At 40.3% G+C, this 15012-nt stretch overlaps 1 protein-coding gene across 8 annotated transcripts in view; it reads right to left on the bottom strand.

Moving 5' to 3' along the window:
• Positions 1–6018: 6018 nt before the first annotated feature.
• The window catches only part of GRB10 (growth factor receptor bound protein 10), a 152030-nt gene continuing 143036 nt past the window's right edge, over positions 6019–15012 (bottom strand). For 6 of the 8 annotated variants that reach the window (XM_054814972.1, XM_054814976.1, XM_054814973.1 and 3 more), the window contains 5 exons: positions 14822–14938; positions 13895–13961; positions 12767–12854; positions 9943–10036; positions 6019–9155 (listed from right to left, as the gene is read on the bottom strand). In XM_054814972.1, the coding sequence (XP_054670947.1) occupies positions 9009–9155; positions 9943–10036; positions 12767–12854; positions 13895–13961; positions 14822–14938 (513 nt within the window). In that variant the 3' untranslated portion in view covers positions 6019–9008. Of the gene's footprint in view, positions 9156–9942; positions 10037–12231; positions 12292–12766; positions 12855–13894; positions 13962–14821; positions 14939–15012 lie in introns of all 8 variants that reach the window. The other 2 variants (XR_008575690.1, XM_054814978.1) reach the window with 2 other exon arrangements.

The following is a 15012-nucleotide window of genomic DNA, read 5'->3' as shown; positions in this document are numbered from 1 at the left end:
TATCGCTTGTTACTTGGGAGAAGAGACCAACACCCACCTTGCTACAACCTCCTTTCAGGTAGTTACAGAGAGCGATAAGGTCTCCCCTCAGCCTCCTCCAGGCTAAACAACCCCAGTTCCCTCAGCCACTCCTCATAAGACTTGTGGTCTAGACCCTTCACCAGCTTCATTGCTCTTCTCTGGACACGCTCCAGCACCTCAATGTCCTTCTTGTACTGAGGGGCCCAAAACTGAACACAGGACTCGAGGTGCAGCCTCACCAGTGCCGAGTACAGGGGGACAATCACATCCCTACTCCTGCTGGCCACACTATTTCTGATACAAGCCAGGATGCTGTTGGCCGCCTTGGCCACCTGGGCACACTGCTGGCTCATATTCAACTGGCTGTTGACCAACACCCCCAGGTCCTTTTCCTCTAGGCAGCTTTCCAGCCACTCTTCCCTAAGCCTGTAGCGTTGCATGGGGTTGTTGTGACCCAAGTGCAGGACCCAGCACTGAGGGTGCACTCGATCCCCTCGTCCAGATCAAGATATTAAAGAGAACTGGCCCCCGTACTGAGCCCTGGGGACCACCGCTTGTGACCGGCCACCAACTGGATTTAACTCCATTCACCACAACTCCTTGGGCCCAGCCATCCAGCCACTTTTTTACCCAGCAAAGTGTATGCCCATCCCAGCCATGAGAAGCCAGTTTTTCCAGGGGAATGCTGTGGGAAATGGTGTCAAAGGCTTTGCTGAAGTCCAGGTAAACAACATCCACAGCCTTTCCCTCATCCACTAAGTGGGTCACCTTGTCATAGAAGGAGATCAGGTTGGTCAAGCAGGACCTGCCTTTCATAAACCCATGCTGACTGGGCCTGATCACCTGGTTTTCCTGCACATGCCACGTGATGGCACTCAGGATGATCTGCTCCATACCGTTCCTCAGTGCCGAGGTCAGACTGACAGGCCTGTAGTATCCCGGATCCTCCTTCAGGCCCTTCTTGCTGATGGGCGTCACATTTGCTAACCTCCAGTCAGCTGGAACCTCCCCAGCTAGCCAGTACTGCTGATAAATGATGGAAAGTGGCTTGGTGAGCACTTCTGCCAGCTCCCTCAGTACTCTTGGGTGGATCCCATCCTGCCCCATAGACGTGTGTGTCTAAGTGGTGTAGCAGGTCACTAACCATTTCCCCTTGGACTACGGGGTCTTCATTCTGCTCCCCATTCCAGTTCAGGGGACTGGGTACCTGGAGAACAACTGGTCTTACTACTAAAGACTGAGGCAAAGAAGTCTTTAAGTACCTCAACCTTTTCCTCATCCTTTGTCACTATGTTTCCACCTGCATCCAATAAAGGATGGAGATTCTCCTTAGCCCTCCTTTTCTTGTTAATATATTTGTCAAAACATTTTTTAGTTTTTATTTTATAGAAACAGATAGATATGTGTCAGACATAGCTATCTATCTACCTACCTATTTATTTACTTCTTTTTCTTCTTGGAAGACTGATTTTTTTTATCCTGACTCACTCCAGGATTTAAACCAGCCAGAAACGGATAGCAGGACTTAGCAAAATGAGATTTCATCATCACAAGCTCCATTTTTGTTGGAGGCTGTCCTTCCTCTGGAAGGGTTCAGAGCCCTTCACAGGGTAGCAGCTGCCTCAGGGCCTGGGGGAGCGGCTCGCTGGGGCCCGCTGCGCCCAGCCGCCCTTTGATGTGTGCTGCTGGGAGGCCATTAGGGAACTGGCCCTGGGATGTAACCGGGGTGAGCACCAGCATGTGCTGTTCCCCTTCTCTCCCTGCCTGAGCTGCAGTGGATGGCCGGGGAAAGCCTCACAGGCCACTCTGGGCCCTCTCGGGCCTGGCCTGCTCACCCTGGCACAGCCCTCTCCCTCCTGCTGCACCACACATTTCGGGGAGGAAAAACGCCAGGCTTCAGCGGTTGTGTGCCCCTTTCTGTTCCTCAGCTCCTACACAGCCGGAGGAAAAGCCTGGAGATACCAATTTGTGTGCAACTTTTAGGATACTTGCTCCTGACTTGCAAATGAGCAGTATCTATTCCCAGTGTAGCGCTCATTTTAGAAGACGAGGCATAAGCTCGGCTCACTCCTTGTCATTTGTTACTCTGTTTTGGGGCCGAATGAAGGCAGACACTACCCTTATACAGCTTCAGGGCCCTGACGGGCTCTGCTCTGCTGTAGCAGCTGAACCAGGCAGCCCCCGCACCCCCAGCAAACCCTCCGGGCAGCAGGCTGAGGCAGGGGTCAGCTGTTGCAGACCCTGGAGGCATCGCCTTCTGGGGTGGTAGGGAGCAAATTCAATGCTTACATGACTGTTTCTCTAAGGGCAGCCTTAATTCAGTCAAAGTTAATTGCAGTTGATTGCAGCACAGGCTTTCTTGGTCTTTCCTCAGCTATTAGTGCTACCTCCCATTGTTTCTGTGTGAGCTGGCCCTCATGTGAACACGTGTAGTGGATCAGATCAAAAATCTCTCCAGCCGAATACCTTATCTAATAGTAGTGGACATGTAGGGAAGAAAGAGTACAAATATGGGCTATCAAGTAATGATTCTTCCCCTAAGGACTGCTCCTGGCACTTGGTGATGTGGCCCATGGGCTTCTGCAGCAAAAGATGGTATTACTGTAGTTAACATCCATCCGCTGAGTTTTCTCTATCATGATGCTTAAGCCCTTCCGCGACACGCTACATTTTGTGGTGGAGAACACTAGGGCTCACGTGAGCAGTCTACAAAGAAATATTTCTGGTTTTCCTGAACTGGGCCCCTACACATTTCAGGTGATGCTTTGCTACTTCCATATTGAAAGAGATAGTAATTAAATGTTTTGTATTCTGCTCAGCTGCCTAGGTTTTTCTATAAGTCTGTTATACTACCCTCCTCAGTCTTTGCTTTCTAGTCAGCTAGACTATATTTGATTTTTCCTCTGACATCCTTGTATCTCTTCCATTTCTACTGCATTGTAATCCTCCCTTCCTGCTCCTGTCCTAGGAGTTCCTGCTCCCTTATCCTTTCAAGGACAGCAGATTCTAGGATTTTGTTTGTGAAGATGTGCATACAAGCAAGAGGATGCAATGCCTTCTCAGGCACACTCTGAAGTGCTCCGTTTTCTAGAGCAGGTCAAATGCTTGTTCCAGCATTTGATTGTAAATATTTTGAGACAAACTTTTTAAGCCTTCAGTGATTTTCATCCTTGTTTAGTCAGCTGTTTTCACAAACCATATAGCCTTTTTGGGACAATAAAATTGTACATTTTCAGTACTGCACTTAGCCATTTGCTTTAACCATTCTCATCATTGTCGGCAGAACCATACTTTTACCCTCCTTTTCTCTTGATGGAAGTTGGACAGACTGTTTTGGAGAATGGGCAGGTTGCAGAGAGTATCAGTTCCATGGCTGTTTCTCTGCTTGAGAACCCAAAATGCCAATCCTCACACCTCTGGAGAATGTGTTTCAAAGGGCAAATGAAACGGAAGTCTTCATGTAGAAGTGTCTTCACAAGTCTGAGGGAAGAGGAGGGGAAACTCACTCTAAGGGACTGGGGACCAGCACTCAAGTATCACACTACTGTCTTCACTGTGTTTCTAGTCACACCCAAACCATCACTTGGACAGTACTGCCCAGGAATAATTCTCTTCTCCACTCCATTTCCCGTCCCTCCCAGTCTAGGTCTTCTGAGCTCTTAAAAGAGTTATACCTCTGACTGCAGCTGAGCTGAGCTTCAGAGCCCATAAACCCAGGCTGTACTTTGACTCAGAGCTGGCAGCTCTGTTAATAATTTCAACTTCCTGCTCCCCAGTTATGGCACCAGAATCTTGCAGCCAACAGATGGAAACCACCTGATTATAGCAAAGCATACACAAACCTGGGTAACCAACAAGTGTCATAAGACCCTGTTAATCACAGCTCAGAACCAATCTTTCTTGCTATAACATCTGCTAGTATCTGTGCAAAATGATGAGCAATTAGAGCAGAATGTCTTCGGGCTAAGAGTTTGCAATGTGAGTGTTACACAAACTAATTTATTTTGAAGTCTCAGATGTGACTAATCACAGTATCTAATGAAAATCATATAGCTCTTGGACATAGTTGTGGTTATATTAGGTTTTCGAATACTAATTAAATTGTGCTCCAAGTTAAGGAAGGAAGACGTAAGATTTAGGATGCAGAAGCAACCCAAATTAAGGCAATGTGGATATTTCAAAGGAAGATCTCTCTTTTCTCCATCTGCTGATATTGTTACTGAAGTTTCCAAGATGTTAGACAAACAATGCAGGAGACACAAAGCAATATACAAACTGGACATTAACAAACCAGATTAAAGCATCACTAATTTAGCAATAACATAAACCCAAAGTCATCTAAAGTTCAACTTACTTAAAGGGAAACGGCTCATCTGGTGATTTTTCTCATCTGGTTTTGTGGGTACAGGCTGAAGCAGCGATTTGGGGCTAAAATAAAGTTCATTTTAGGGTTCTCTGTATCAAGATAAAAGTGCTGCAGCCACATGCTGTAAAACACTAGTCTGATACAAATTTGCTCATAGGTTCAAATGCATTTAAGCTGTTTTGCCAGGTGAACTTCATGCTAGAAGGCTTCTTGTGGGATCAAATGTCTGATTATGTCTGTTGTCCTGCAACTAATGTAAAAGCAGCACAAACCATCTATCAGGTAATTAATTCAAATCTGCACCATATACCCATTTTTGACCCAGGCTGCTTTTGTACTGGTGACGTTCTGACAGCACACATACCTGCTGTTAACATGTGGGGCCAGATTTCACAGGTATCATTTTGCACTTGCCACAGCTGTGGGCAGTCCGGACAAACACGCAGCCAATACTGCCCTGCCACTGGGCAGGCTTACCAACACCTCTTTACCATGCTGCCTTTTTTTCCATGCCATCTTCTTGTCTGTTCCAAACATAATATATACAATAAAGTAAGGTGGGGTTTTGAGGTTGATTTTTTTGTTTGTTTTTTTACAGGTTTGTTTACAATTATAGTCCTTGACTTTTAATGATTACAGAGGGGGCCAGTTTCAAAGTTAGCACAGCTTCCTTTAGCTAAGCAAGACATAGGCATCTTCCAACCTTTTGTAAGCAAGCAGTCCCCTTTGTTCAACTTGGTGAAAAAGGAAGTTGCTGCATGCAGGATAGTGAACTCCAAGCACTTTAAATTTAAGATACGTCTCCAGATAGAAAAAGTTTTGGGACTATTAAACCCCAAAATAAGTACTCTGCCTTTATGTGCTGATGAATGAATTTCATCATGCTAACATATAACTCATGCCCCAGTGCAATACAAACTCACGTGAAGATGTAACATACAGAAGGCAGAGTGTGACTAAGGCTTGAAGTGGAATGCATTTGATGGCTTCTGTGGATTAGCAAGGCAGAAACAGGAAAGGATTGTGTCCAAAACAAGGTGAAACATTTCCAACCTTCTATTATTCCATCTACCAGAAGAACCACCTATCTTCCTGCCCCCCCCCCAAGGCTTTTTTAAGCAAAAACATATTTTGTGCAGATGCGCTTTTCCACCCAAATGCTGATGGACCACTCAAATACAAACATTACAGGGGCAAATAATTGCTTTCTGAAAGTACTATTAAAATATTTTCTGATCCAACAGCTATCAGGCCAATAAAGTGCTTTATGCAGAGTGTATGTTTTCGGTGAGTTATAGCTTTGTTTTATGACCCAAAAGATGCTCATGGTATATTTCCTGATTTGATTCTAGCATCCTTCCCAAATGAATATTGTAAATATCATAGGAGAATATCCACAATAATTTTCCTCAAACAAAAGGGGTGAAAAAGTTCTTTTTTTAAATAAAGGGCAGTCTGTCCTCATAGGAATCCTAAGACAGAACAGCCAGAATACAGATATCTTGGGGATTCTGTTTTCCTCTTAACTCTTCTTAAAGGCTGTTTAATATAACCCACCCCAAATAACCCAGAATTAAGGCAAGAGATACATGGTGTAGAGATACATCCAAAAGAAGACAGTCATTCCAATATAAAATGAATAGCATTGTATTAACGTTTATTTCTAATTACAAGAAACAGAATATCAGTCCCTTATTTGTACAAAAATACCTGAAAGATTACAATTAGGTTCACAAGCCAAAAAGCTATTTACAGTATGAAGCAAAGCATATTGAATAAAGGTTTTGTCTCTTAAGTTAATACCTTTTGCATTCCCTGAAACTTTAAACTTTATTCCATTTTACAGTCACTAAATCTTGCATTGTGACAATATAATTTACGATAAGCAAGTCTTGCCACTGGAAAGGTGCATTGATTGGTCAAACTGTCAGGTATTTAGTGCAGAAAAGATAAGACAAAACATCTAAACTGAGGCACGTGTTTCTTCAAGATTAATTAACAAATAAAAAGTTTTTTGTACTTTAACACCTATCGTAACATAACTTAACTAGTAACCTCATTACCAAAATGGTTTGGCATTTTCCTTCTCAACATATTCAAGATTGCTACATGAAGTATTTATTTAGAAAATAAAATCACAGGCAAAAAGATAAAAATTCAACAGGCTCCAAAACAACCCTGAGCATCCCCTTTACATTCATGTCATTTAAATACAAAAATAAGAGTCAAATGTCCTTCAGTCCTTGGTATTCTGAGCTGGCAGCCAGCTGAATCTGTTGGAAAACTAAGGTGGTATTGACTGTTTTCCAGCAGAAAGAAGACAAAGCAGTGATCTGCTTAAGTAAGATTGTTGCCACTTTGAAGGTGGTCACTTTCTCAAAACAGCTCACTTTAGCTGGGAAAAGTACAAAATACTAAGTCAACCATCTACATACAAAAATCATGATTCATAGTCAAACTTTTATTCTCAATTTAAATAAGATGCAAGGTTTTTTTTATAAATATGAAACACTGCAAATACTATCCGCCTACTGGGAAAAATGCATGGTTGTCACTAAGCTATGTAAACAGAAAAACTTAAAACTACAGCATAAATGGTCTTATTAAACTGGTAATGTAGTCAATACAAGTATCATTTTTCTCCTAATAGGGGCCAAATAGAAGCATGCAAAGTGAAGTCAGACTTAAGTTAGCTGAATTTCAAGGTTTTAAAATACATTGTCTAGAAAGCAGGAACACTCATTTCACTATGTACAATTAAAAAAAAAAAGGCTTCTACTGAAAACAAAATCAAGTTTCTTCATTTTTAATATCTAGACATTAAATGGAAAAAAAAATACTAAATGTGTTCTGTAAACTAAAATACAGTGTTTCTATACCATTGACATAGTTATAAGCTGATATGGACGACTCAGGCAGGTTATGGTTTGTCTTAAGCTATTCTCAACACTACATGAAGACCTAAAGGTGTAGATTGGTTTTCCTTCTTTACCCTTTCCGATGGCTAGGATTTCAAACCCAGTGGCAAATATTAGTAAGGATGAACTAGTCTGTGTAAATCATTTACCATCTCAAGAATGCTCCATTCTGCACTACGCTCTGCAAGTTCCCAGGGTGGAATACTTCTCACTGTGGCTAACTGCACGAAGCACTGGGAAGTTAATCCAGAAACAGTTCCTGCACCAACTGCCTTGCTGAAAGAATGACATTTGCAATCGGAGGATCAAGGTGGGACTCATCTCACTTTAATACTGATTTGTCATCAGAAAGAGTTATTGTGTAAACATTAAATAATTGATTTAAACATTAACAATAAAGTTGTTCTGATGACAAACCAGCACTGGAGCAGGATACATGCTTGCCTGCCAGAGGTACTGGCGTGCTTTAGCGTGCATGACACAGAGATGACCAGTTACCTCGGCGGATGATATTGCCCGCAGCTAGTTCACAATCAAATGTGCTTCCATTCCCAGTCTGTTCTTTCTCACCATGTAAACTTTCATGGCCCTACAGATAGCAGAAGGGGTACAGTTCTTTTCATGCCCTATTCCCCAGGAGAGCTTTGTGTCACTGTAGCTTTACTATATAGAAAGAGCTCTTTGAAACAGTCTGAAAATTCAAGGAGCTATAAAGCTAAAAACACTGTTTTGTTTTTTTTTGTTGGTTTTTTTGTGTTTTCTTTTTTTATTTTGTCATACTAAGACTACCTGCAGAATAATCTTCTCACAAAAAATGGTGGTTTCAAATACAAGTGTAGTCATTCAGTCCTATTCTATTTAGTAACAGTAAGTTTCCTCAGGAAAACAGTCAAAAGGCTGTAAAAAACAAACCACCACTCCAGTAATAAAAATTTGTGCATAGAATCTAATACAGTCTTTGCATGACTGGATGCCACTAATATGCCATCAACATACTACAGCCATAATGCTACAAGTCAACAGTTTTAAGAGTACGTATATGGTGGTATGTTCTTTTAGAATTGTATCCTCATTGCTTCTTCAAAGACATCTGCAGATCATCGAACCTCAGGTCTCCAGAGAAGTTTTGAGACACACGCGCGCACACACACACACTTCTTGATTTTCTTCTAGATCCTTTTAGGCTGAAGCATTCCATACATTTTAGGGTGCAGATTAATACCCAACTCCTGCATGAATTTTAAAAGCCACATCAGCTCCTAATATAGGCTGCATACAATATCCGAAACAAAGTAGGAGTGCAAAAAAAGTGATCAATACAAAAAGTAAACACACTAGTCTTAATTGTCAAGATTATTCCAGGGCAAGAGTTCTTTTCAAAGATTTCTCTTCACACTTGTTCCTGTTAAGTGGCCCAGCCAAGATAGTTTCCAGTTTTGTTTCAAATTTACTCATGGTTTTACATACCCTCCCCCCATTTTTGGGATGCTGGGACACTCAGCAGCAATCGCTCTTAGGTGTTAGACAAACCAGCAATCTTGGTCTGTTGGCACCTGTCGAATCCATCCCTTTCAGAGTCCCAAGGTGCATAATATTTTTATTTATTTTTACCAACTTACAAATCTGCCAATTCCCCAGTGTCAACGTTCTCTTACAATTACTCTTCTAGCAAATCCAGTCTTCAGTGAGAGTCAGATTTGAGGTCATAAGGCCACTCGGATGCAGTGGTGTTTGAGTTTGCAGGGCAAGACTCCTTTGTTTAGTTGATAGAATTCAACAAGCTGGATTAGATCACTGAATTTGGTGTTCCCATCATCCAGGCTGAAAAATATCTGTCCATCATCTTCACACTGGGGAAACAAAATGTCCTTTTCAAGTTAGACTGCATATGAAGAGATGCAAGCGTGGCAAAACATGAAGAGTACAAGTATGTGATGCAAGATCAAAGAACCTACTACCCAGAGATCTTAATGAAACCATGTACAGCACTAGAAATGAACCCAATTTGAACATTAACCCAACTTGAAATATTTTGTTTATGGAAGTGAAAGCTTGTGGGCAGAGTAATTGAAAGTTGTAAAGACAGCATTGGTCTTCATTACATAAAACAAAAATACCCCTAAAATATTTGTTAGCTGTTTGTAAAATTGGCAGGCGAAGCAAGTGAAGAGGGTTTGGACCAATAAAGAGGTCTACATGATCTTAAATTTCTGATGCTCTTTCTGATCAAGATAAAAATCAAATAGGTTCTCGACATCTCAGTATAACATTATTTTAAGCTCAACATTATTGGATAACCTCCAGAATAAAACTTTTCAAAGTTTCCATAAATTATTCTACGTTTGCCTAAGTGATAGGGAGACAACTGCTGCTATTGTTGCTGTCAGTCACAGAGAACAATTTCTATGCATTACTTCTATACCTAAATGACTTACACTAGTTTTCCAGGGAATGTTAAGAAAGAATTTTAATCAGCCATTTGACAATTCTAAAGAATACTTGCTAATATACTTGCTAATGGAAACATCCCTGTTAATTACATCAGTAATTAGTAAGAGCTCTCTTCAGATGTTGGCAAAGCTTTATGATTTAATTTTTTTTTTTTTTTGTGATCAGTATCAAAAATAATCTACTCACCGGCAAGATTTGAAAATGCTTTATTTTTTGATGATGGCACAGCGTAAGTACAAATGCCTTTGGATTGCTTTGGCTGTCCCGGAGAAGAAATAGTCTAGGAGAGAACATTTTTAAGTACACATTGACTACCACAATCCATTTCTTCATAAATAATCAGAACTATTAAGTCATTTTGTGCTATTGCCTAACTCTTCTTTAGTTGCATTAACAGGCAATTTGCTTTCAATTTTTATACCATGGCTATGCAACACTAATAGATGAAGAAACAAGAAGTGAAAGATATATGCAGTAGTTCTTTCCCTATGAATGAATTAATGAATGAGGCTTTTTTTAAAAGGTCTCTCTAATGGAGCTTTCCATTACTGGTATGTACTCTTATGAAGAAAATGTTCTCATTTAACTCCAAAGCAAATCTGTATTTCTGTGGATTGGAAAGTTAATACATGAGAATCTGTTCCCACTCTCCAGTATCTTGCATCAGTTTATAGAAATCCGGTGTTAGCAAAATTAAGTTTAATTTAAATGGCTGCGATTGCACAGAAACAGCTCAATACTTTCGTAAAATGACTTATCAGTTAGGTAGCATCCACATTATCAAGATGGGGCAAACACACACTGATTTTTTCCTCTAAAACAGTCACAGGATTTTCCCTCAGCATCACTGGAGAAGAAGATACGTTAGGAGTATAGCTAGCAACATCACACACTATGTAACTGTCACTTTTAAGTTGACCCACAAAACTGAAGTCCTGACTCAAATGGTTAAATACATACTTAGAAGAGGAGAAAAAAGTCTAGTTAAAAAATGTTTCCTCCCCTTGACATTTATGAACTAAGGAAGGAGAACCTCTCCATGCCACAGGAAACAAGAATATACCTTTGGCGTAAGGCTCACAGTGCTAATCACTAGTGGATTTGTGAGATGGCCAAGCACAGTACCAGGGCAGGCTTCAAGCCCTCTTAATTGCTAACCACTAAGCCAGGAACACACTTTTCCAAGGCTGAGTTGCAAGAACTGCTTGTAGTCTTATGAACCCAAAAGAACTTACTCCAGCTCCTCAGAACCAATTGAGAAATGTCAATACCACAAAAACGCACCATCATAACCAGGGTCAGTCCAATACTCAGAGACAGGCATGTCTTGCCACCACCGGAAACCATGCATGGTATTTAAACATTCCTTTCTAGTCCTAGCAAAACCAGATGTGTGGAAAAGGGACCAAAGACTTAACACATTAGGATCCATCTTGGGAAGAAAGATCTTCCCTGCCCTGTTCATGCAGGTATGTCTGTGTTATCTTTCACCTAGCCATTTCAGATAATGCACGGTATCATAAGCTGGTGGCACAAAGCAAAGATCAGCATAACTGATCCTGCAAGTGTTTACCCAACCTCTGGCAAGCAACAGGCTGTTCACACAAACAATGACTATAAAGATAGATGCATCCTCAACAACAGCTTCCAGAAACAGTCACTTGATAGCAGGATCAGCTGCATATATACATTGCTGAACATCTTACATGAGCCATCAGAAGACTGTTAATTTCTACCTTCTTTTGTTCAACAGCACACAGAGCAGGAAAACACAGGCAAGGCTTTTCTGTCCTGAAAATCATGATCCTTAGATCTCAGAGCACACAGGTAACATGGTTCTTTTGCCACTGCTGACTGACCTTCCTACAGCCACATTAATCAATCTTCACCTTCCACAGTGAGTAAGCTAGCTAGGCTCAAATTTAACACTGCCTCAAAGGCATTAACACATTTACAAAAACCCCAAGAAGGGTGGGCCACTAGATTCCTAAGGCAACAAATCAAAATAAGCCCAAGACTGTCAAGAAGATCTGTAGTGTGAGAGAACCAGAAACTGAGCAAGTCAGCGGTGCTCCTTTGCTTTCTCAGCCTCTCTTCTCTGTTTGACCTGCTAAGCTAAAACCCAATAGCCTTAGCCCAACAAAAAGCCCCAAACAATAAAAAACACTGTTTGATGAATATGTATATGTGCTAGCAGTTTCTACTTCTCTAATGTATTTCATTCTTCACAAAGATTAGTGATGCTCCTCAATGTGAAAATGACAAAGAAAGGTTTGAATTTGACTGTCTCCTGAGAAGCCAACACGGAAGTTTCTACCTTTAATTAACACAGACAGCAGTGAGATTAGTGAACTGAAGGCAACCATGCTCTTCCCACCCTACAAATAAAGAACTGCTGAAAGCAGTTTAAGCAACTTCCCTTAAATAACCATAACTACAAATAAATAAGGGAAACAAGAGATGCTCAGAACATACTTAAATCTCAACTACAGACATTTTAGAGAGCGCTGGAACAGGTACTTTCATTTCTTTGCTCTAGAACAGAAGTAAATAGTGAGAAATCATCATTAACCGCTCTGATTCATGTAAAAGAGCACAAATGGCTGACTATACATTTGCAGGCAAATGGCTAGGTGCAGTTTTGCCTGAAAAATATATCCTCAATGCAGATTACAGGAATCAATTATTTTCAAATTCTAACATTCTCTAAAACTTGATTGCCTCTGTTGGAAAAAATAAAAAAGTATTCTTAATATTTTATTTTTCAAATTAAGAGTTAGAACTCACTCCTATAAACACATACTCTGACTTTTTGAAATCCAGGCAGGTTATAATGGGACTACTCAAGAATCAGGTTACTCAGAAATGCTCACAAACCTGTAAACCCTTACTCATAAATGCTCACAAATCTGTAAACCCTTACAGCAGAAGTTGTGCTCTTGTCTATAACGCTTCTTGTCTATAACGCTTCTTTATCAGATCATAAATACTAAGCAACAGGAATACCTACCCATCTACAAGCCCTTGTTGCTTAATAATCCTGTGAGATTCTTCTCTAGAGATTCTGCCATGAAACCAGTGCTGTGTCCTGTGAATAACTGGAGGCGAGAGGGAAAAGAGGAAAAGAGAGGATGGTTAAAAACAGTAACATGTGCAACAGTTTTTTCCACATATTAATTATTTAAACATTTTAAAAGTGGGTATAGTTTTGTTGCAGAATATAAAATATCTTTCATCAATCCATGTAAAATATGAATCAATATGAAAAAAAAATGCACCAGCTGTTGCATCTACTTAATATACCAAGTAGATAGGCATTATCTCCATGTAATTTCAGATTTGCAGATGTACGATTAGGTTAACAAGAGAAATCTCTTATAATGTTGCCTTTTCATAGCTTCTTGAAAATGTTGGGACTAAACAAATTTCAGAATACAATGTATAAACTAATGAGTTAGAACCAAGTCCCTCTCAAATAATGAAAAGCGCTTTAGCTTGTGCTTTCAAGGGTGGACTTACCCCAAATATTTTTATGTTTATTGTTTTATTGTTTTTCAAATGGTATTTTTAAATTTTGGTCAACAGAGCAGAAACACAGAATAGAAACAGGATAGCTGTGTTTCCTCTAAGAACTCCAGGATATTAATACGCAATTTCCTATTATTTTAAGAAACTTACAATCTCAAGGAGATGTTCAGGACTCACATTACAGGCATCTGTATTTTACATTATTCAGTTATTATGGAATAAATGCTGTTTTGAAGACTCTCATTTTTACTCTTTAAAGATTAACACATCACTCATTGACTTTCCTTGTCTAAAACGAAGAATTGACTTCTGGATTGTTTTAAATGGAAACATTTATGGAAACATTTATTCTCTATTTTACAAAGTCTGAGTTTCAAAAGATTAATATTGAAGAAAAGCTTGAGTGCGCCTTCAAAGGAAAACAAGTTCCTTCTACTACGTCTGTATGGGTAAGCATATTAAGGACACAGAAGCTACTGATAAACATAGGCATTGTATTTGACATCGAGGCATTAATATTACACGACTGCTCTCTTTCTCTGTATGAAATATAACTTTTATTTACTCACAGAGGCCTCTGATACTATGCTTACAAACCAGCAGAATTTACCTGTACTCAGTGTGGAAGGATGGAGTGGACTTTGGCTACCCAAGATGTTCATTCTTGTGCTACGTTTCTATAGAGAAAATGAATTACTGTTAAATCCACGCTAAAGCCTCAACAGAAGAGAATTAGTGCACATGCAATACAGATTTAATTTACAGGAAACTGGGGGCTGGGCAAGTTTAATGCAAGGATGAGGAAAAGAAATGCAACTTTGAAGGGGGCTAATCTACAAGCAGCAGCTCATTTCAGTTGGCTTAAAACACAAGCCAGATGTTAATGATGAAAGCTCAGTATCTAAAAAAAAAAGAAAAAAAAAAGAAAAAAGAAAAGTCTGATATGTTTCTCCTCAGGCAAAACACCAGGCACTCAGTAAATCAAGCAGTATTTCCCTCCCGTACATAAAGCACCGGCTAGTGCTTCAGTAATGACTCCTGTTCCCTAAGAGACGAGCATGTGGGAAAACTTGTACTGCGGCTGTCTGTCCACAAGACACTATAAACAAGTTACATCAGTTTTCATTGCAAGAGGTCCTGCCTCTTGTATATTCTGCAATTAAACTTACTGGGAGCAAGCCATTAGTCAGAGCCCCAGCCTCTTCCATGTGGGGAAGCATTTAATTTGACATATTCCTCCTCAGAGACTGGTTTTGCAAACTGGCAGTAAAGTTCTGGTGGGTCTGCTTTCCCCCTCAACTTTCCTCTGGACACTAGGGGGACAGAGAAGCAGTGGTAGAAGGTTGTTGTGAATGTGACAGTTTTGCTAAAGATGGATATTGACTTTCAGATCTGCATGCTTGCAGTGTGATTGCTTCAGGTCGGAGCTAAGCTATACTGTGACCAGCACTGCACTAACATCATAGTACACTCTGTGTTTTGGCTCTCAACAGACACTTACTAATGACAAAAATAGAAAAGAAGAGAAGATAGCTACCCTCCAAGCATGTCCTTCTTCCAAGGCAGCACTCTGTGCTTCAGCAGGATTTTCAATAACTCTTCCTATTTGCCCCGAAAAATCCATTGCTACTAGTGAGTTTTCAGATACACTTCTCTGAAAAGGAATTTTCACTTGTTTCAAAAAACAGGGAAAGAAAAAACCGGCTTGAGAGTTTCATTTCAAAATGT

The sequence above is a fragment of the Grus americana genome, chromosome 2, assembly GCF_028858705.1.
Source record: "Grus americana isolate bGruAme1 chromosome 2, bGruAme1.mat, whole genome shotgun sequence".
Classification (NCBI taxonomy): Eukaryota; Metazoa; Chordata; class Aves; order Gruiformes; family Gruidae; genus Grus; species Grus americana.
This window is presented reverse-complemented; position numbering and strand designations above follow the sequence as displayed.